The 22,897-nt window shown below is 39.7% G+C and overlaps 1 protein-coding gene across 2 annotated transcripts in view; it reads left to right on the plus strand.

Moving 5' to 3' along the window:
• The window catches only part of CD226 (CD226 molecule), a 116,505-nt gene that overhangs the window by 83,044 nt on the left and 10,564 nt on the right, over window positions 1-22,897 (plus strand). Inside the window, exons 1-2 of one of the 2 annotated variants that reach the window (XM_072820589.1) lie at window positions 5,113-5,621; window positions 22,624-22,726. In XM_072820589.1, the coding sequence (XP_072676690.1) occupies window positions 5,204-5,621; window positions 22,624-22,726 (521 nt within the window). In that variant the 5' untranslated portion in view covers window positions 5,113-5,203. Of the gene's footprint in view, window positions 1-5,112; window positions 5,622-18,510; window positions 18,517-22,623; window positions 22,727-22,897 lie in introns of those variants that run through there. The other variant, XM_072820597.1, reaches the window with a different exon arrangement.

Below are 22,897 nucleotides of genomic sequence, written 5' to 3' on the forward strand. Positions count from 1 at the left end.
GGATGGCCCCACCCACACTGTGACCTCATCCTCACTAATGACCTCTGCCATGACCCTCCCTCCACATAAGGTCACATGCTGAGGCACTAGGCATTAGGAATTCTGGGGTGGGGGTGGGGGGGATACAATTCAACCCATGACCACCCCCTGCCCCAAGCATCATCTGGGAACATTCCAGCTGTTGGGAGAAATGCCAACCCCACCTCTTAAATTGCCTTCTGCATTTGAAATGATGGCAGCACAGGGTTTTACAGGGTGGCCAGGGGTGTGTGGTATACAGCTTGCAGGACCACTGCCCTGTTCTCAGGCTAATGGCTACTGTTTGCTCCAGTTTCTGTTCTTTTTTTCTTTTTTTTTTTTAATTTTAAAATTTATTTGAGAGAGAGAGAGAGCAAGCGCACCAGCAGGGGGAGAGGCAGAGGGAGAAGGAGAAAAAGAAGGAGAAGCAGGCTCCCCACTACTTTTTCTTTATTTTTAAAAATGAAAGTATTCACTATTCAGGTGAAATATACCCTGACATTAGTTTCAGGTGTACCACATAATGACTTGATATGTATATTGGGAAATGATGACCCTCTATAAGTCTAGTTAACAACTGTCTCCATACATCGTCATGAAATTTTATATTTTCTTTGGTGAGCACTTTGAGGGTGTGTAATCTCTTAGCAAGTGCTTATTTTTGAAATCTTTATCTCAGGTGACTTTGAATATTTCCTTAGTCATTACACAGTCAACATTTTATTTTGCATTTAAATGGGATGCTTTATATTTGAGAATTTTTAGAAAAGCTCTCTATCGAGCACGTACATAGTCTAGGCACAGTTGGGAATATGCAAAGCTACTACTATTATGGCTTCTAATTAGCTGGAGTAATAGTAGTGCTCCTGCAGATAGCTTAGGGCAGTGCTGGCTGTTTAATTTTTAGCCTATTTTAAACATAAGAGCAAGTTATTGTCTTGTGCTTTGGAAACCCTGGGGAGAGGCCCAACTACACAGGGCCTGTGCATTTGGACATCACATAAGAGATGGTTGAAAATTGCAAGGAGGGGGGATGACCCAGGGATGGCAAGTGGAGGGGGACGGGCATCGGAACCCTGGCGGAGACAACAACATTTTAAAAGACCAGCAGAGGGAAAAGGGCCACTGAGGAAGACTGGGGAGGAAGGTCAGAAAGGAGGGAGGATGAGCAGAGGCATGCAAGGCCAGGAAGTTCCCAGGAGGGCAGAGCATCCAGGAATCAAGGTCAAGAACGTGCATGACTTGCAATGCTGGAGAATGGGAGGACTGGTTCCTCAGTGCATTGAAGCACACATGAGAAATGAGGCAGCGTCGGGAGCAGTGGGATTCCTTCAAGAATTCTGAATGAATACAGAAGAAGAGAAAGGGAACAGACAGCACCACAGAGTCCAAAACTGGTTTTCAGGGGTGAGAGAGATTCCACGTGGAGCCGAGGAGTTTTGTGTCTTCCATACTCTCAGGGACTGCTCCCAGAGTGTCCCTCGACATGTTTCTCTGCTCTTTGTAGTTCTGTAAATTGGTAGTTAGATTTAGAGGCTTGAGCAGGGTCAGACTGGGTTGGGTTATTTGGGGAAGGCTACTATTTTCAAAGTGGCATCGTAGAAACATGAATTTTTTTTTTTTGTGAATTTGCAGACATTGATGATCATTGCCTGGAATGATGAACTCATCTGGGCATTACGCATAATATTTCAAACACATTTCTCAATATGAGAGGTTTTATGGAGGTGCATATCCCCCTCCCCCAACTCAGTGGGTACACACCACATATTGACTGCAACATGAAACTACAAATCAATTTTTTTATTCAAGAATTATTTCTTGACATCTCTGGTATATGCCAAGCACTATATAGAATGATGTATAAAGGTCTATACAAAGGTCTGGGCCTATGAAGCTTCTAGTAAATGGACTCAGGGTTTTGGAAGTTGCTGAGCGATATTGCAGAGCTGCTCATACTGCATGCAGAGCCACTGTCTGGTGAGGATGGTGAAGGAGGATGGACTAGCAGCTGGAGATGTGATGGTGGCCTGGGGCATATGGCATGATGCACAATGTGGGGTACCTAGGCATTAAGTGGTGCTTGGAAGCACTGAGATAATTTTTAAAAAACATCTCTTATTGTGTCAGAAAACTCCTATACAAAGTATAGAGAATTTCATCGTATTATCCTATAATAAAATCATGTAAAAACGAGCAAATTTATCAGAACAAAATCCTGCATGCAGATAGCACCCAGTGTTGGTGAGGATGTGAAGTAACAGGAAGTCTCTTTCATTGCTGGTGGGCATGTAAAATGCTGTGGCTTGCCAGTTTCTTACACAATTAAATATACTCTTGCCCCACAATGCAGCAATCATACTTCTTGATCTATGCCCAAAGGAACTAAGAACTCTTGTCCACACAAAACCTTGCACGTGGCTTGTTCATAATTGCCAACACTTGGAAGCAACTAGCACATCCTTCAGTAGGTGAATGGGTAAATAAACTGTGGTCTGTTCAGACAATGGAATATTATTCGACACTAAAAAGGTATGAGCTACCAGATGGGGAAAACACATGGGGGAAACTTAAGTGCTCGTTACCGTGTGAAAGAAGCCATTCTGAAAAGGCTGCATACCATATGATTCCAATGGTATGACATTCTGGGAAAGGCGCAAGTATGGAGGCAGTGAGAAGATCAGTGGTTGCCAAGGGTTGAGGGGAGGGAGGGATGAATAGGAGGACCACGGAGGATTTTTAGGGCAGCATGTGACACAACGGTGGATATGTGTCCTTACATATTTGTCCACACTCTTAGAATGTACATGGAAAGTGGACTCTAATGTAAACTATGGGCTTTGGGTGATTGCAACATGACAATATAGGTCCTACTTGGTAAAAAAAATATATTGTGTGATGGAGGATGTTGATAGCGAGGAGGGTCTGTGTAGGAGGAAGGAGGAAATATGTGGGAAATCTCTGTACCTTCCTCTCAATTTTGTTGTCAACCAAGATTGCTCTAAAAAATAGTCTTTTAAACAAAACGCAACACAGTCTACTCTATGTTTATGCTGAGAATTAATATATCACTAAATAGAAACACAAACTTAACTGGTGCTTATTATTTTCATTTCTATTTTTAGGGTTCTCATCGAACTTTTTCTTCCCTATCGACCACAGCACTTTGATCCCTATTTATGAAGATGCACTTTCCAACTCTAAGGACTCCAAGGGTCCTGTCATGTGTGGGGTTTTCAGGTGGATGTTTGCAGGGTCATTTCCTGTCGCCTTACATGTGCCAGGTGACATGAACAAGCAGCAAGCAACGCACGAAGCCAGGCAGGCTCTGTAGAACTCCTCTGGGTCTCGGTTTTTATCTGACGCCAAGCAGCTCTTCTGTTCACCTGGGAAGGTTAACTGGGGACTGCTCTGGGCCTCAGAACCACCTGCCTCTGAGGGGGGGGCGCTGCTTCGTTCAGTCCAGTCCCATGTCTACTGACGGGTGGGTCTGGGTCCTTACCTAGAGGCTGGCTGTGCAAACTCCCCAGCTGGCTCGGGGGCCTCCCCCTGAGGCCCAGAGACCTGGCTGGTCAGCACTGGATACTGCCTTCATTGCTTTGTGGGCTAATGCAGACGTTCCTAAGAGAGGCCCTTCCTGTGCAGTCAAGTCAACATTACACGGGGTCACTTCCTGAGAACAGGTGTTGGTGACATGGGCAGATAAAGCTCCTGAGGTGGGTGGAGGGTTGCATCACAGAGGAAGACAACAAAACAGCAGGTGTGTCAGGCTGAAGACAAACATCGGAACCGTTCAGGGCCAGCCAGCCTCCCTGTGATTTCTGATGGTCCAGCACATCTTACACAAACATTTGTTTTGTTTTTGTTTTTGTCTTTTTCCTTTCTTTTATTTCCTTCTATTTTTCCAGCATGGTGTACTTGTATCTGATTTAGCCTTTCATTTATATTGTCTCTCATTTCTTTCTCTTGTATCTTCCCTTCCCTGTCTTAATTTTAATTTCTTATTTGTTTTTTGTAAACTTTTATTGTCTTATTTTTTCCATTTCTTAAGAATTTTCCCCTTTTTCTTTTCCCCTCCCTCTCCCCGTTCTTCTTTTGGCTTTTTTTTTTTTTTTTTTTAAGATTTTATTTATTTGAGAGAGTGAGCACAGAGCACAGGAGTAGGGGGAGGGACAGAGGGAGAAGCATACTCCCTGCTGAGCAGGGAGCCTGATGCGGGGCTCCATCCCAGGACCCCGAGATCATGACCTGAGTTGATGGCAGCTGCTTAATTCACTGAGCCACCCAGGCGCACCGTTGGCTTTTTTTTTAAGAGGTAAAATGCTTCCTGTGTGCTTGTTAAGTGGGTAAAGTGTTAACTTCGATAATAGTAGTATGATTACAAATTGAAAAACCAGAGTGCTGTGGTTTTTTTCTCTTTTCAACAACATTTTGACACATGAAATCACTTGTCAAAGAAAAGAAGCTAGTTTTTGGTGGAGATGAAACTATTATAGACTTAGTTTTCCAGATTAATATAGACAGCAAACCTGTGTTTGTTCTTCTTTCAAGTGTGGCTTCTCCTCTCTTCTCCTGTCCCCTCTACTCTTGTTTTTTCTTTTTTAATTTGAAGTCAGGAAAATGGCCCAGAACGATGTGGTGCTTATTTACAGTGTGCTCTGTGCTGGGTATTTCAGCTATGGTGGTAGGAAGGTGGGAAGATATTGAACGACTTTCTTGGTACCTCGGGTTTTAAATCTCATGTGAACCCCTACTCTATGTATGCGTCAGACAACCTGTATATCTGGAAAATAAGTTTATGTATGCATTTATTCAAATGAAAATGATTTGATATCTCTTCAATAATCATTAAAATTTTAGCATGATCACAATCTGGATACAATCTTTGAGTCATCAGCCCAACATTACTACAGAATAGTCTTGTGAAAAAAAAAAAAAGAATAGTCTTGTGAAATTCAGCCTCTTGATAAGATCATTACCAAGAAGAGTACCAGGAGTTTTGATTACATTTCTTGTTATATGGTTAACCATGTCAAAAAACCTCAAGGAAATATGTGTGAACAAGTATATCGTCTTTTCTATTTATTCATTAGCCTTTTCCAAAGGTCCTTTCCTTACAAAAATGTGTCATAAAGGTGGCATTTACAGTTGATGCAACTATGTTAAATACTTTTGATAGAACTTTATGGGTAGCTTCCACCTTTGCACCCCAAAATTTGAGGCCCTACATGTAATCATTTGCTTCTTGTTTTCAGATAGTTTTGAGATAGCTGCACCATCAAATAGGCACATAGTCTCCGAACCTGGAAAAAATGTCACGCTCACCTGTCAGCCTGCCGGGAAGTGGCCAGTACAACAAGTTACATGGGAAAAGATCCAGCCCCATCAGATCGACATCTTGACTATCTGTAACTTGTCCCAAGGGAAGAGTTATGCTTCAAAGTACCAAAGAGAGATATGGAGCAGCTGTAGTCAGGACATGAGGAGCACCTTCATCATCATGCCCCATGTTACGGCCTCTGACTCGGGACTTTACCGCTGTTGTTTCAAGGCCAGCACAGGAGACAGTGAAACATTTGTGATGAGGTTGACTGTTACCGATGGTGAGTACAATGGTGAGTATGAGTATGTTATGGATGTCTTCAAGTGTTCAAAATGGATAAGGCCAACCACATGGGTTGGTTTCTGTTGTCTTTTTCATGACTCTGGTATTCAAAATAGTTTTTAACAATGGAGTTTAGGTAAGTTGTTGGTTATTGACTGTTACTATTTGGTTTTTCTTTATCTTGTTAATCCATCAGTCACAGATTTAACAGTTATAGAACTTTCCAGTTTCTTGATCTGCCACATTCCTGAAATAAAAAAAAAAAATCCGTAAGTCTAAAAATACATAGTATCAATAGCCTGTAAGTTTCAGTTGCATAACTTCTATTTGTTCTCCACTACTTTGCAGCTTCTTGAGGGTAGTGACTCTGTTTTATGATCCTCAAGTATCCTCAGCAATAATAAAACGGTGCTGGATTGGTATTTGCTGAGTTAGTGTTGAGCAGAGTGGAAGTTTAGAAATATTTGATAATGTTGCTCCTTTGTCACCTCAGAGCTTTGATCCCTTCAATTGTTTTTGGCCCTGGGAGCAGAAACAGATTGGCCTTCCCGACCTCTCAACCTGAGCAGGCTCCCCCCAAAGCCCAGTACTAATTTTGTATTAGTAATTTGTTTCCTGCGTCATAATGAAGCCCTGATTGCGTGAGCTGCAGGACCCACAGAACGTGTGTGAGGATAAGAAAAAGCGACTTTTCACCTCCTGAAATGCAAGTGTGAAGAAGCCTAGATAGTGTGTGCAGGGGTCTCCAGTAGGACCAAGTGAGAGGAAGGCCATCTAAGGCTCTCCCACTTCTGCCTCTGGGCAAGTTTTCTCATAGCAGAATAACATGTCAGAAGAATAATTTTTGCTGGTGACAGAAATTATATTAATTTTTTCCTTCCTTCCTTCCTTCCTTCCTTCCTTCCTTCCTTCCTTCCATCCACTTCTCTCTCTCACCCTTTCTTTCACCTGCCTCCAGCCAGCAATGGGCCTTGGCCTGTGTGTAGACTTCTAGAACTAAGGTTTCTTGGCATTTGGTTGTCCCTCTATAGACTCTGCTTGTATTGGAGGCTGATGTCTATTCCTGCATTGGAAAGGAAGAAGAACAGGGTTTGTGTCTGGGGCAGCTGTGTGTGCTAAGGAGGACATTTGGCAAAGGGCAGCACTTTCTTATACATCATCTCCTTGGACCACATCGAGCCTTCTTTGCTTCTTGTATGGCAGTGTGGGCTATGGGGGAGACCAAAATTGTTCTGAGAACTTGATGTGAAGGAGGGGTAATGGAATATGTGGGGGAGAAAAATTCATAAAGTTTCTTCATTTTAAGTGTTGACTCCATTCCTTCAGATGTTTATACAAAATATTTTGTACCTTAAAAACAAAACCTTTGCATTACAGAAATGTTTTTTTAAAACTGGCCAGGAAAAAAAAGTCATTAATCTTCTCTCAGAGACAAAGGCAAAGAAAATTTCTCTTCAGAAAAATATCATAAAGAACCTTTTCAAACACATATGAAATATGTTCTTTTCTATTATATGTTGAAAAATTAATTATAAATGTCTTAAATCATAAAAAGGAGGTAATAGGTTTTTAAGAGATAGTTATTTGACTCTTACTAATTAATAAAAATGTCTTTCACTTTAGACATGACTAAATTTCCTGCAAAAAACTATAGCATAAGCTGCAAACAATGTGAAGGTGATTGAATGTAATAGTCAATATTATTAGTGTCCACTTGTTTGAACACCTGCAAAATGGCTTTTTGACATTCAATTGGCAGGTTAAGAGAATATCAACAGAGCTTATTAGTAAAAAGTTATAATTGATGGAAAATGCCCAGCTGTTGGTTCTGTGTTCTGTTCTGGTTCAATTCCTCTTAAAAATAAATGTAAGTAAAGATTGAAAATAAAAAAGTCAGATGGAAAGCAGAAATAGATTACTTGCGTTTGCTCTGATGTGATTTGATTATTTCAAGTCTTGAAGCTGTTTGGTCAAAAATCAATGTAGGGATTAAAGCAGAGAGACAGGTATAAGATGTGGAGCAGATTTAATTTATTTCAACTGTCAAGGGAAAGGTGATTGTGACACAAATTTTATAAACTGCTGTACGTCCTTTTGTTGGCTCTCATCAACTTCTTGTATAGGATCCAAAGGAGAGATTTTCATGACTGTCATATTCTACACACACACAGGGCTCTTCCCTGTGCTTGTGTTCATTTCCAGACAAGTACCAGGTCCTCAGTGGTTACCCAAAAGATGACACAATGCCAACCAGCATGCCGTATATCCAGTTCCTGACATATTTTGAACAGAGTGAGAAAGGTGGCAAAAGCGTGTGTTGAAACCGAATTTCCTATGAACTATCTTGGCTGAGGGAAAGACATTTGTCTCTTATCCTATGCACTCAGGACCTGGGAAATAGTTTGAAATAGCTCCAGACTGACTTCTCTGAATTTGAAATTTGTCTAGACCACAGAGGCAAGAAACAGCGAGGGGGGAAATGTGTGTATATTGACAGTGACCAAGATTATTCTTTGGCCCTTCACATCCTCTAGATTGTCATCAGTCGTGAGGAAAGCATTTTAGTTTCCACCAAAAGACTTTGTGAAGCCTTTTAGTATTAACTAAATTATGTTGAGACTACTATTGTTTCAACTGAGCTTATTGATTATGAAAAGGATGAGGATCAAAGAAATAAAATTAGCTCTCTCAGAAAGTTTCCAGGGGAGACTAGTTGTGAGCAAACTTCTGTCTGCCACCGTGAACAGTATTGGTCCTCATGTCCTATCTCACCTTCTGCCACTGATGAGGCCACTCAGCTGAACCGCCGAATTCTGACTGATGTTTGGAGCAGAGGAAAGAGACAGAGCATGAGAAGTAATACAAAAAATGCACGGGGTCGGGGGAGGAGAGAGAAGGAAGTTGTGTGTGGGTGACTGCAATCAAATGACTAGGTTGGTACAGAGATTTTTGAGTTATGGCTTAATATAAAGGAAGGGAGGTTCGGTTAGGCAATGACTTGGTAGCAATTCTGGATCTCACGCAAGAGCATGAAAGCCACTATTGATTCTTGACCAAAATGGCAAAATGGTATTTGAGGAAGTGTCAGGGAAATTGTTGGGTGCAGAAGCAAAAAGAGAAATTTGAGACACAGGAAACTAGCCACGAGTCATTTGTAATAGTGCATGAATGCTTGAGCGCTCCTACTAGGCTGTCGCTATCACATACTAGATTTTTGGGCACAAAACAGAGCCCACTCCAGACAGACAGATTTCAAATAGTGCCTCCACCAGGCAGGCAAAACAGAAAAAGATGCCCCTTCCTCTGGGATGCTGCAGACTCCAAAGCTTGTGTGCAGGCTTGGTGGGGGGTGGTGCCCAGGCTCCTCACCCACTTTGGCTGGCACCAAGGTGGCCTGGCCAAGGGCGGAGAGAGGTTAATGTGATTGGAACGTCAGCTTGTGCTTGCATTGGCCTCGTCAGTCACTCACACTTTCTTACTTTCTCCTCTTCCCAACCAACCTAATAATTTTCATGCCATTTACCTTCTTTCCTTTAGAGTTTCCATCAGATCTCCTCCATCTTCATGATTTTTCCTTAGCCCAAACTGCTTGCCTGCCATGAAGCTACCAAACATTTTGAATTTCTCAAACTTTTGTAACTTGAAATACATACCCTTGCATCACTGAATAATTGCATCTGTTTGCAATGGTCCAGACACTTATGTTAGAAATTTCTTGGGGTGACTGGGTGGCTCAGTTGGTTAAGTGTCTGCCTTCAGCTCAGGTCATGATCTCAGGGTTCTGGGATAGAGCCTCACATAGGGTTTCCTGCTCAGCAGGGGAGCTTGCTTCTCCCTCTGTTCCTCACCCTGCTTGTGCTTGCTCTCTCTCTCAAATACATACATAAATACATACATACATACATACATAAATAAATAAATAAATAAAATTTTTAAGAAGTTTCTTGTGATTGGTGATTATGGCATCTTTGCTTAGGGTTGTCAAAATATCTTTCCAGAATGTTCTCAATATGTGTTTCTTGACTGATTCTTTGTATTTTTATATTTTTATATGCTCTGGTATATTTCTATGTTTTACTTATATTCTAGAATGTGTCCATTTTATTTTCATGTTTTCTAGCTAGATTATTTCTAGATTTTCTTCATCAACATTTAACATTTGAGGTTTAAGGATTGCTGATCAAAGAAACCTAAACTCCGAGGAGATCAGTTGGAACGTTTTGGGAGAAAACTTTCATGAATTTTGTTTACATGTATAGCTTTCAAGAAGGCCTATTTCTTTTCTTAACTTTATTTTTCTTGTTTTGCATGTTTTGTATAAATGGTGATAATTGCAAGTCACTGGACCTGGCGGATGGGGTTTGTAAGTGAGAATTACAGAAGTATTCACTAGGAGATCATAGGGCTCCAGTGAAGGGAGTCAGCCCAGATGTTTCTTCTGTGAGGTATAGGGTTAACAAACAAGTAGGAGCATAAAGGAATAGTGTGCTATAGGTTGCAAATCTTGTCTTTACATGGCTTGTTAGAGGTTGACTTTGGGACTCTGTTCCTGAGTCGAACTAGAAGACCATGGAAGTAGAGAAATGAACTTTGTTTATTTCTTTGGTGTTCAGTTTCCACTAAAATGCAACTAGTTTGCTCCCAGGTGATTTGAATTCCCAAACAGTTTTGGATATAGACAAGATAATTTTTTTCTTTTAGGGATCCACTTATCTAGAACCTTCTGTCCCAGCCTTATGAATTTATGATAGATGTGAATATTGAAGGCATGGGGGTTGTCTGAGCTGGTATCTGCTGCAATGTCAGATATGTCTATTTCCACGGTGTAGCACGATGAACTTCTACTTTTTAATATCTTCATCTACAGAGAAAAGTAATGTTCCTGACAGTTTCTTTACATAATTAGAACCAGAGCACCAGAATCCAAGAGCACTGGTGTCACTGCTCACAAGTTAAAATAGCCTCTACTGAAGTGGATCAACTGCAATTTTCAGCTCAGTTAAGTTTTTAAAATTCTGGGTGATAACTGGATATCCAGATGAAACATACCGTTTCCAACATCACAAGTGAGTTGATTACTCAATCATGGCCCATTATGTCTCTGTGTCTTTACAGTTGCCTCTGCCCAAATCAGTTCTTCCAGGAGACATTGCATTTAAAAAAAAATTAAAAAAAAAAAGGCAGCTAACTAGTTTGTTTTGTAAGCCCCACGTATTGATTTATTCATCTTTCCTAATGCACAAAATCCTGGAATGTTTGCCTGCAGTCATTTTTGTATACATACCATATTTGTGTAGATAAACAAGGTAGTGAATGGAATAATAATAATGAGAGAAGGAAATGCTGAAAGACCTCGTGCTAAGTTGATTTGATGATGCTGTTTCAAAGGAGCATTGTTGGTGTGTGTTACTACCTTACACATGCAAAGGGAGTACAAGTTGTACTTGTTTTCCACCATTGTACACAATGTAAATTAGTAACCTCCTAAGCCTAGAAACTGCTTTTCTTTAAGCAGATCTTTATCCTCACCTGAATTTCAAACAATTTTCATGAAGTCTTCCTCACCCGAGGATCTTAGAGTACAGCTAGGGATTCAAGTTCAAGTTCAGATAAGTGTACTGAATTTCTTCCCACTTAAAATCCAAAGACCTGCCTAATGACTCCAACTGTAAAACAGCCATTTATACTCTTTTGTCATGCATGGGATTTTTTTTTTTTATGTAAAACATCTGAGAATTGTGAACAGCTTGAGGTTATCTCCAGAGCCTTACTAGGTACTGAGCATAGATGATTGCATGAAGTTTTCCCTAAAAGCAAGTAGAAAATTACTTAAAATTTAAAAAAAAAAATAGTCTTCATGTACGATTAATGGCCTTTCATTCTTAATAGCAATTCTAGTTTGAAGTGTTATGATTCAATTAATCAGACAGCTACTATCAACTTCAACTTCAATATTTCAAGCATTGCGGATCTGACTCTGACAAATATTGACAAATGCAGGTGACAAAGTAGGTTTACAGAGGACTATGCTATTTAAAAAGACAGGGAATGGAGAATAAACATAGATCCATCATTTGTAGAGACACATCTTTGAACTTCAATTGGTATTTTAAAGTTCTTTATGCTGAAATGATTCAGAGATTTTTTTAAATTGAAATATAGTTGACATACAATATTATATTAGTTTCAGGCACACAACATAGTGATCCAACAGTTATATACATTATGAAATGCTTACCACAGTAAACGTAGGTATCCTCAGTCACTGCACAAAGTTATTGTAATATTATTGGCTATACTCACTATGCTGTACTTTTATCGCATGACTTATTTATTTTATAATTGGAAGTTTGTGCCTCTTAATCCCCTTCACCTATTTCACCCTCCCATCCGAGTCTGTTTTTGTCATTTGTTTTGTTTTCTAGCTTCCACATGTAAGTGAAATCATAGGGTGTTTATCTTTTACTGATTTGGGGATTTTCAAAAGGCATGTATTCAACAGAGATATTTTTGGATATCTTTCTAAAAATAAATATATTGCAGTACTCATTGGCCACTCTCAAATTTATTTCTGGAATTAATTCAAAGTATTTCACTTTCAGTAGAACTCACAAGTAACTGTGATATTCATAATCTTTTAAATGTAAGAGTTGCATTTTACTTGATTAACCCACAAGAAGAGATTCGTTCTTCCACAGATAGAAGATTGAAATGTTAATGCTCTCAATTGGATTGATGGGGACTTGAGAATGGCTAACTAAGGTGAGTAGCAAGTGAACTGAAGATCGTTATTATCACTACGATGAACATGGAAAATACAGAGTAGATACTGAGATGAGGAGACCATATTAACAAAAGATAGGATGATTTCTGTGGCTTCCAACCAAAGAAGCTCAAGGACACAATTGATGTATGTGCAGATGACCCCATGCCAAGTGGGTACCACATAGGAGCCAAGTTCACAAATATAGAAAAATATAGGTTTGCAAAGTATAATTATTGATTATTATCAACAATAACAATGATATTAATGTTCCTTCAGTTTTTCATGCCTTATACAGGGCACTGGATAAATTCTGCACTTTTTAATTTGTGTGTGTATGTTTGCAAATGAAGGTACCTATATGCACATTTGGTAGGAGGAGCAATGAGCAATCTACCATATTTAAACACTCAGTAAGCACATGTGATGTATGGGCAACTTTAAACTCATGAAACACATACACATATGCCAAGTCCCAAATACTTTAGTCCACACAGGTTGTTTTGCTTTTATGTCAGCTACTTTCTTTTCTTCCTGATTCAATAAAGGTGTCAGTTGTGAACTTCAGGCTTTCTTTCAATTCCTACTTTAATCATTGGCTATTTTTAAAAAAGGGGAAATCAGATAGGTAATTAAACTAAGGCACAAAGCTGCAGATTTTGAAATTATTACTGAAGCTTTTGTTTCTGACACCTAGGCATTAACTGACTTGTAGAGTGTTTTGAGAGTGTAGAGAACTTAGTAAGCATTTTTATTTTAAATAAAGTGAATTAAAATTAAATAGAATATTTGGAGTTAAATAGTCCAAAGCTTGCTATTTTATATTCTGAAAAGATCTATATGACATTTATAACACATTTATATATAGGCCTTTATAAATGCCATGTGGTTAGAATTTTGAAGATTTCTGAGGACCCAGGGGAAAAGTTATAAGTAGACGTTATAAGAATTAAGTGTCACAAGCCGTCATCTCAGCCACTATATGACAAACTCATTATGATGCTTATATGTGTACCCGTCACTCTAAGAATTTACTGATAATTATTATTCATTGAGTTGTCACAACATTATTATCTACATTTTTTGAATGAGCAAAGTGGGGCATGGCAAGGTTGAGTAAATTATTCAAGCTTCATGGCTAAGAATGAGAGGGACTAACACCCAAAGTAGGGCAGGAGGGCTTCAGAGTTCTTGTTCTGAACTATGGCACCATATTGCTGCTCCAAGTGAAAGATACAAGTCCTTACTATTATCAACAGATGCGTCACAGGAGAAGCTGGCCATGGAGAGCTCCATAGCCTTGCCCCCCCCCTCCCCCCCCCCCCCCCCGCTTTTAGGTTTTAGGTCCAATTAACTTCAAACTGATCCAACGCATAGAACAAGTAGTAGGCAAAGGATTGGGGGATTGGGGGATCTCCCACTTGGTCAGCTTTGCACTCTTAGGCTTGTTCAGATCATCACAGGTGCTGTGGGGGGAGGAGGGGTGTCCTCCATTGACTTTTCTGCTTTTCTGGGGCTTGTGGGTATTCTGAAATGGTGTGAGAGTTTCTATATAGCCATATTAGGGACAAGCAAAGTCAGGTAGCAGGTAGCAGGTATTTGGGTCTGGAGGAAAGTGCTGGTGGCTGATGAAGTCAAGTCCACACCAGGAACAGATGACGGGAACTTCTAGAGTAGGCTCTGGACAAAGGGGAGGCAAGTTTCTCGCTGGAGTCAAGGTTCTTATTTGTTCTCCACTCTCCCATGGCTTCTTGGCTTTGCAAACCACCTGCTCACAAGTTCTGTATCAGATCTGCCCACTAGACTCTCCCCTTGTGGGGAAGACCACTCCCTTGAGCAACTCCCTGGGAATTTGCTCTAAGATTTCAAGCACAACTTTCTTCCATCCTATATTCCTCCTTCCTTCTCCTTTCTCAAATCCTGCTCTCACTCTAGTTCTTGTAGATGTAGCTTCTCTTCCTTTTGTTCTTGTAAAGACCAGTGAACCCAGAAATCGAGTTATAAGCCATGAGAATTCTAGTTCTTCCCCCTCAAGGACAGAGAGGGCTTAACCTTTAGAACCTCCTAAGAAGAAGGAAGGTTTATTTTTTATATTAAATATTCTGAATAGTTCTTTTCTCTCATATTTATGGACTTTAATACTGAACAGCCAGATACATAAAATTGTTAAATGGTATGGTATGTGTTGTATTTCACAATAAAAACTGTGTTTTAGTGCATGGCAGAAATGTTTATCTCGCTTTTTGTAGACCCATTTGAAAAATTTCCTGTTCTGTCCTTGTGGATACACATAATAGTGACACTGTAGTGTAGAGTTACACTTGGTTAAACAACAGTAATAACAACAATGTATTGGGGAATTATAATTAGAAACAAAATCGCCTCCCTCCCCAGAAAACTGCTCTGCAAAGGTAAAAGAGAGAAAGAAAACAATTCTATTATTAAATAAGCATTAAACCAGAATTGTGATACGCATCACAGGCAATCTGCCAAGAGAGTGCAAAGACAGAAATCTCACCTTTTATGGGTCCCAGGAGATACGACCCATTATAAACATGTTCTCAAGGTAAACAACAACTAGTCCTCAAATAAGAGGACTTGACAGCACCATTTGTCACACAGAGTTCAACCTACATTCACCTGGTAATTGGGATGACCATCTGCTTTAGCTAATTGGCTTTATCTAAAGGAAAAATGAACTTTTTACACCATTACGCCAGGAGGTACTTTTGCACCTTGGAGCAAGGTGCCTGTGGAGCTTAGGCTCCTACCCTCCCACAAAATTAGGTCTCTTGCTCCACGATTGCATTCCAAAGGGATAGCTTTGACTTATTCCAGCAGAAGAATGCAGAGCAAGATCAGCAAATGTAAAAGACATTGTGGGACAAAGTCATCAGGCCTGACTGATTTCCCAGGAAGAAAACAGGTGTTTAGCATAAGCCACATTGTTTGTATAAACAATTTAGACACAGTAAACCACCCTAGCAGTTAGAGAACGGTGGAAACGCTCCAAAAATCCAAGTCCCCACACACTAGCCAATGGACAACCTTCCATTCAGGCCTTTCTAAGGGTAGTTGTCTCTGGCTCGCTCCATCAACTCTTTTCTGCGTGCTTAATTCACTAAGAAAGTAAGCAAGATTTGTGCAGTTCTTGACATTTTGACTTATGATGTGTAAAAGAGTCTCCTTTAAATGATAGGTGTTCATGAAAATTGAAGTTCATAAAAATACAAGAAATGTAGCATAAGACTAAGAAGTATTTGGGTGAAAAGATGAGACATCTACCACGACAGAGTCAGCCATGAAAGTTTTCTCCACAGATGTTCACCATCTGTATGCCTAATATGCTGACTTAGATACCCTGGCCATACACCAATCATTGTAGACCACCATGGCCCACAGTATGACATGATGCACATAAAGACACCAGAAAGTGCAGCTAACGCAGTCATCCTATATTGAGTAGGTAAACTTTCTGGCCTTAGACTATGTGTATCTCAACTGATACAAAATTTTTAAGTGCTTAAGTCAGTTGGGAAATACCTCCCATCAAATAGAGGCAAAATCAGTATAGCAAAAGTTATACATTGGGTTGGAAACTTGCTTCTCTTATTGGTTTGCTCCAGGAAAATGATTTAGATTCTCTTACCTTTCTGTGTTGTCTTATGTTTCTGTTTCTTACGTTTAGGTTTTAGATACTCTTAGGTGCTCTAGGTTTTTCAGTTAAAATCTGATAATACTTTTATTTTGAGGAAGAGTAGTTATTCTTCACTCAGAAGAAGGATTAGAGGCTGATGTCATGGTCTTTAAGTCTCTGAAAATAATTTATTCGCTAAGATCTTCTTGCTATAAAACAGGGGAAAGTTTCTGAAATACAGAGAGTATAAAATTGATTTGCACAAAGAAAGTTGACCTTTGAAAACTTGGACTAATATCAATATCCACTTGATGTATATTTCAGGCGTATAGGAAAGTTCAATAGACTTTGTGCTACCGTTATATCCAGTGGTCCTATAAAGCTACAATTATCTTACACATGCTTTTCAATGGTACCTCTGCCTTTCCCCAGACGTCTGTATCTAGCTGTGGAAGCAAGCATTCTGCTATACATGACTAGTTCAACATCATGAAAAGAACACAAAGGCTATTACTTTTTTAACTCTAATTTGAATGTGTGTGTACAAAATATAATTATACTATTAATAATTTACACATTACACAGTGCTTAAAATACTAGGCACCTCTGTATATTTTATCTAAGCCCCTTAGCCCCCCTTGGGGCTGATTTTATCATCATTTTGCAGTTGCCAAAAAAGTGTCTGCAAGATCAAGTGTCTCATACGAGGTCTTCCAGGGAAAAGAATTAGAAGGTAGGATGAGGCCCCAAGTTTCCCCCCTCGATCTCTGTTTTTTTTTTTAGCAAATCAATGTCTGATGTGGGATGATGGTTGGATATTTATGTTATATAGTGATCACAAATTAGAATCGACCTGGTAATAGTGTTTCAACTCACATATATCTACCCTGCGGGAACTCACACATTATATGTATTCTGTCTACATAGAATGGAGTCTAATATTTCTGCTTGTCTTTTTAATGAGGTAAGGAAGTGAGAATAATTTTAACTGGTATCTACCATGACCTATCCAGGGCTGGCTAGAGGCTCAGGATCTGTGAGTTTTTCCTAGGGTGTTGTTTGGTCCAGATATTTAGGTTCTGAGTCACTTAGGCCACCTCCAACTGTAATAAAGGATAAACAATAGATGTTAATACCTGCTCTTGCCCACCTGGTTCCAAGGGAAGGACCTGGCATCATTTCTATCATGAGCCTTTCTAAAGGTTTATAACTCAGCCATAAATACTTGTCATTGGCAGGAACGTAGCCTGGAGGGTTGCAGTCCTGCAGTAAATTATTCATTTATATATCTCACTGACATGCTTTAAATTGTTTTAACTGTATTTATCTCTTTTGATGGGAGGGAAAATAATGGCTTTATGGTTCACGACACTTTTGTCCTCCTATGAATCAAGACAGCATTGGGATGAAAATGAAAAAAAAAATCAGCAAAAAAAGTGGCTGCTGAGAATACACAATAATTCTTTAAGAGAGGGGCCTGAGGGCTAACATTACTCAACCTAACATCTATTAGCAGAATTTAGGCAAAAGTGAGTGTTATGAACTATTGACTGACTCCCTGAAGCATGCACACACCCCCTTTGCTTTTCCTTGTTGTTTTTGGCCGTGCATGGCCTAGCAAGTTGTGTGGCTGCACCAGCCTGGTTCCAAGTACTGACGGTTCATGTGAACGCAGCGGTGGGACAGGGAAGGAATACAGGGCAGCCTTGGCTGTAGGCGGGAGGCTCTAGGTTGCAACGTCTCTGGAGTGTGACTGAATCTCCCCTGACTCCCATGCCTTTTACTCTTAGTTCTTATGGGAAAATGCTCATTCTTCGTGGGGTTTTTAAATGTCCAGGGCCTTCTAAAACATTATAAACTCCATAAATCAAGTACTGTGTGGTATAACAAAAAATGTCATCTCTGCCCCTGGTTCCTTTCACAGAAGTCTTAAACCCTTGTCATTTCCTAAGTGATCATGGTGCTAGGAGCTTCTTTTGCTATTATATTTGGTCTCAGTCCCGAGTCCCTGACACCAGAGCTTTTAGAATCCTTGGAATCTCCAGAGCAAGGAGGGTCTTTTTGCAAGTTAATGAGGCAGCTGGTGGCTGGAAGTACCTAGAGAGCTTCAGGATTCCTAGAGGAATCAGCCCCATGACTGGAGGATTGTTTAAACCCCAACCCCCTGAAAAAGGGAAGAGGGAGTGGGGTTGAATTAATTACCCGTATTCAATGATTGAATTAATCGTGCCTATGTAATGGAACCTCCATAAAACCCCTAAATGTCAGAGAGCTTCTGGCTTGGTGACCACATGGAGATGCTGGGAGGGTGGCCCATCCCTAGACAGCATGGAAGCTGCACCTGTACTCCCTGTCCTCATGAACTTGCTTTATCCATCTCTTCCATTTGTCTCTTCCCGAGATTTATCTTTTCTAATAAACCAGTAATAGCAAGTAAAGCACCTGTCTGAGTTCTGTGAGCTGTTGTAGCAAAGTATTGAACCTGAGGAGGAGGTCATGGGAACCTTGAATTTATAGCTGGTTGGTCCGTCTGGAGTAGGGAGGCCTGGATTTGTGATTGGAGTCTGAAGGGGGAGGCAGGGGACAGTGTGGACTGAGCCCTTATCTGTGGAGTCTGCCAGCTTGGGGGAAGTTAGTGTCAGTAGTATTGTGAGTACAGAAGCAGCTTTCTTCTAGTCGATGTTTTTCCTTTAGGAACCCAAATCATTTTTGCACATCATTTCATCTGTAATGCCGTAGTATGGCTGTGTTAAAAGGTGAATCAATAAGCAGATCTGACTCTAACAGGTCAAACATCACTAGAAGTGGTGAAAAGGAGGTAACCAATTTCGTATTGAAGGCTGCATTTAAAGTTTGGACTTAGAATTGAACAGTGTGAACCAGATGACTAGTACATGTCAATGGTTTCTACTTAATTCTACCTAATTGAGAGTTTAATAAGGAATGCCATCTTAATTCTTAAGGATTCTGAATATACTTCTACAAAAAAAAAGTTCTCTACATCTTGTACTTTAAATATCATGACTAAAATGTGTCAGATTATTCTAAGCATGCAGACCTTTACAGTTTTATTCTGTTTTTTTTTTTTTTCCTGATTAATAAAAGAACAGTACATCCTTTAGAAAGTTTGGAAAATACCAAAAAACCTAAGGAAATAATTGCTTTTAATGCCACTCTCTGGAGATCATCATTTTAAAATTTTGGCCTTTGCCCCCTTGAAGGCTTTTCTTCGTGGAGATATTACAGCATGCACAATTGTCAATGCTGGTTTTGAAGCTTTCCTTAAGTATACAGTCTGCAGTCTGTAGTCTTCCATGTTATTGGAATTCCTTACACACATCATCCAAATGTCTCTAGCCCAGGTTTTCAAAGAATGGGCCTTAGGTCAGCAACATAGACATTGCATGGGACCTGCAAATGCAGACCCACCCAGACACTCCTGGATCAAAGGTCTGGAGGTCGGTGGAGGGTGCCCTGCAACCTGTGGTTTAATAAGCCCCCAGGTGAAGCTGATGCAAAGTAAGTTTGAGAACCACAGCCCTGGAATCCTGCTCTGAGTCTACTCTTGGGAAATACAGACTTTTTTTTTTTTTTTGCAGTTGTGTTTTACAGAATCCTTTGTTCACATTTCTGAGTATTTCTTTAGAATAGAGTCATTAATCAAATGTGCAAGCAGTTAGTGAACGGGTGTGACACACACAGACCGAATCCTTCCCAGATGCAGACTGTAGCAGTTCCTACTCCTTCAAATAAAGCTTGAGAGGCTCCGTCTCACCACTGTGGCCCTTTTACATGGGCTTGTTCTTTACGTGCTTTTTCATAATACGTTATTTATATCTTTCATGTTGTCCTCTAGAGCTTTTTCTTTTCTTTTTTTCTTTTTCTTTTTTTTTTTTTTTGAGAGAAAGAGTACCTGCGAGTCGGGGACAGGGTGCAGAGGGAGAGAGAGAAAGAGAATCCTAAGTAGGCTCCGTGCTGGAGGGAGGGTGAAGCTGGATCTCACGACCCTGAGATCATGATCTGAGCTGAAATCAAGGGTCGGTGGTGCCACCCATGGAGCCCCAGCCCCGGTCACCCCTATAGCTTTATCTGATAGCAAGGCTGTGTTAAGGATACCATTTTTTGGTCTTTACATATTCTTTGTGATAATTTTAACTACAGATATTTTTCATTTGACCTGGTCAAGCCTATATATTTACTATTTATTTATTTATTTATTCATTTTTACTATAACAGAGGTCTAAATAGCATTTTCAAAAGTGGTTAAACAATTTTCCCAGAATACTGTCAATGAATATTTTAATTGTAACTTTCATTTTCTCACCATGATTGCCTGTTTGATTTAACCGTAGCATCTGTGGTATTTAAATTATTTCAGTATAGCAGGTGTGGTCCTTTTTAGTCCTGTTACAATGCAAAATAATTTCAGGGATTTTGTTCATTTTTTTTTTTATAATGTAACAAGAGCTTAAAAAGCTTAATTTCCTATTTGATGGGGAGAAAATTTCATTGTTCCTTTTGTAGGAGTGGTTCAATATATTTTTGTTCTGAATAAATTTAGCTTTTCCTTTCTCCATCATATTTGGACAAAAGCCTTTCTTAAAGCCTCTAAAGTTCACACACTGTTCTACTTTAATTCACCTTATAGGTTCAACAAGTTTGAAAAATGAAAATAATGTTTATTACTTGACTTAATTTCACTGTATACAAAAGAATGAGTGGATGTAGACTTTGAGTTATCACGGAAAAAAATTGCAGGTTAATAGTAGGTCAGGAAGGAAGAAATAATCCAAGGGAAAGATCATGAAGAACCCAATGAAAAGTATGATTTTTAGGTTGCTGTAGGATTGCAGGCAGCATCATGGGAATCACCAAACAAGCATTGGGCTTTAATTTCAGCATTAGAGGGAAATCATGCTGTTCATCTGCCTTCTCCTGGCCCCTCCCTGCAGGAGAGAAGACCAGCAACCTTGCTGCCCCAGAGAGAGGGGGTGATGAGGACAGCTCCCAGGTTCTAATTTACTCCCGTTCCTGGCAACAGCACATAAATATTTAAAGATATATTTATTTATTTTGGAGAGAAAGAGAGTGGCCTGGAGGGATGGGGAGGAAAAGGAGAAGAGGGAGGGAGAGAACCTCCAGCAAACTCCCTGCTGAGCCTGGGAACTCAAGTCAGGGCTCCATCTCACGACCTTGAGATCATGACCTGAGCCAAGGTTGAGAGTCAGCTGCTTAACCGACTGAGCCACTGGGCTGCCCCTGGGAATACTGATGGGATTTTTTTTTTCCCCTGGGAAGGAGATCTGTGGGAGGCAGTGGGTGATGCATCTCATGGACAGGAGGACATTTTAAAGATAAAATGCTTTCAGAACTCCTTGAGATCTCGCTTCAGAGGTGATGTTGCTCTAGTAGTTTATTGCTTATTTGAATATTACCTCATTGGAATCTCACCAATGTTCTGTGATGTAATTAGAGCTGTCGACATTGTCATCACTTGACAGATGAAGAAAGGCATGGAGAGGAGGGTAAGGAACTGGCTGGAGGTCACACAGCTAAGAGGTGACAGAGCCAGGAAGAGAACTGCATATTCCTGGATCATTGCTCTTCCTGCCTGAGCGCTGAGTCGGAGTAACAGATTTTTTTCTGATCACTTCTTATCATTAACTCAGGTTGAGTAGAAAATATTTCTTAAATTATGCTGTTGTATGAATATACTTAATATACCAGTCTTAAGAAGTAATCTTTATTTATGTACTCTTTTGAGAGTTGCTTTTTTTCTACAAAAGATTTTATGTATGTGATTGGGAGCTCCTTAACGTGAAGGGATATCTGTCTCAAACAAGTAACTCTTTCTATTCTTGTTCTTTTTTTAAATTTTTAACTGAAGTATAGTTGACATATAATATTAAATGAGTTTCAGGTATACAGTATAGTGATTCAACAATTATATCCATTATGAAAGGTCACACAGTAAGTCTAGTTACCATCTGTCACCACAGAAAGTTATTATAATATCGTTGACTATATTCCATATGCTGTACTTTTCATCATTGTGGCTTATTTATTTTATTTTATTTTATTTTTTTTTTTTTTTTTTTTTTTTTTTTTTGGCTTATTTATTTTATAATTGGAAGCTTGTACCTCTTAATCCCCTTCACCTATTTATTTTTTTTAGAGGAAGGGGGAGGGACCAAGGGAGAAGGAGAATCTTAAGCAGGCTCCATGCTCAGAGCCAAGTGTGACATGTGACATGAGGCTCGATCTCATGACCCTGAGATCAGAACCTGAGCCCAAATCAAGAGTTGGATGCTTAACTGATTGAGCCACCCAGGCACCCTTCCCTTCACCTATTTACTCTTGTTCTTCATAAGGTGTTAAACCTAGCTGAATCAAGAATTAATAAAAATCTATGAGGAGTCACAAATATTTAGAAGACTCTAAAGTAAAAATTATCTTTTTCCCTTAATTTCATCCAGTTTTTTTCATTGGGTTGTTTTGAATTGTTACTGTATTTGATTAATGTTCCCTTTCCTCATTTTCCCACTTTTTTTCTGGCTTTAGCTGAATTCCTAATTCCTACTATATATTTTTTCCTCCTAGGTAAAACTGATAACCAATACATTCTCTTTGTGGCTGGAGGGGCAGTTTTATTGTTGCTGCTTGTTATCCTAATTACCACCATCATTGTCATTTCTTATAAAAGGTGAGTATTGCAATTCATCCTGACTCTTGCATTCTGATATGAGGGGCTCTCTATTAATAACCCAATAGTTGGCCAAGCTGTATTAGCACTCACATACAGCATTTGGAGTGTTTTTCTTACACAAAAGAAGAGAAGTAGTTGTGGTAATATCGAAGGAGAAAGCTAGAGTCA

Source organism: Canis lupus, chromosome 1, assembly GCF_048164855.1.
Source record: "Canis lupus baileyi chromosome 1, mCanLup2.hap1, whole genome shotgun sequence".
Lineage (NCBI taxonomy): Eukaryota > Metazoa > Chordata > Mammalia > Carnivora > Canidae > Canis > Canis lupus.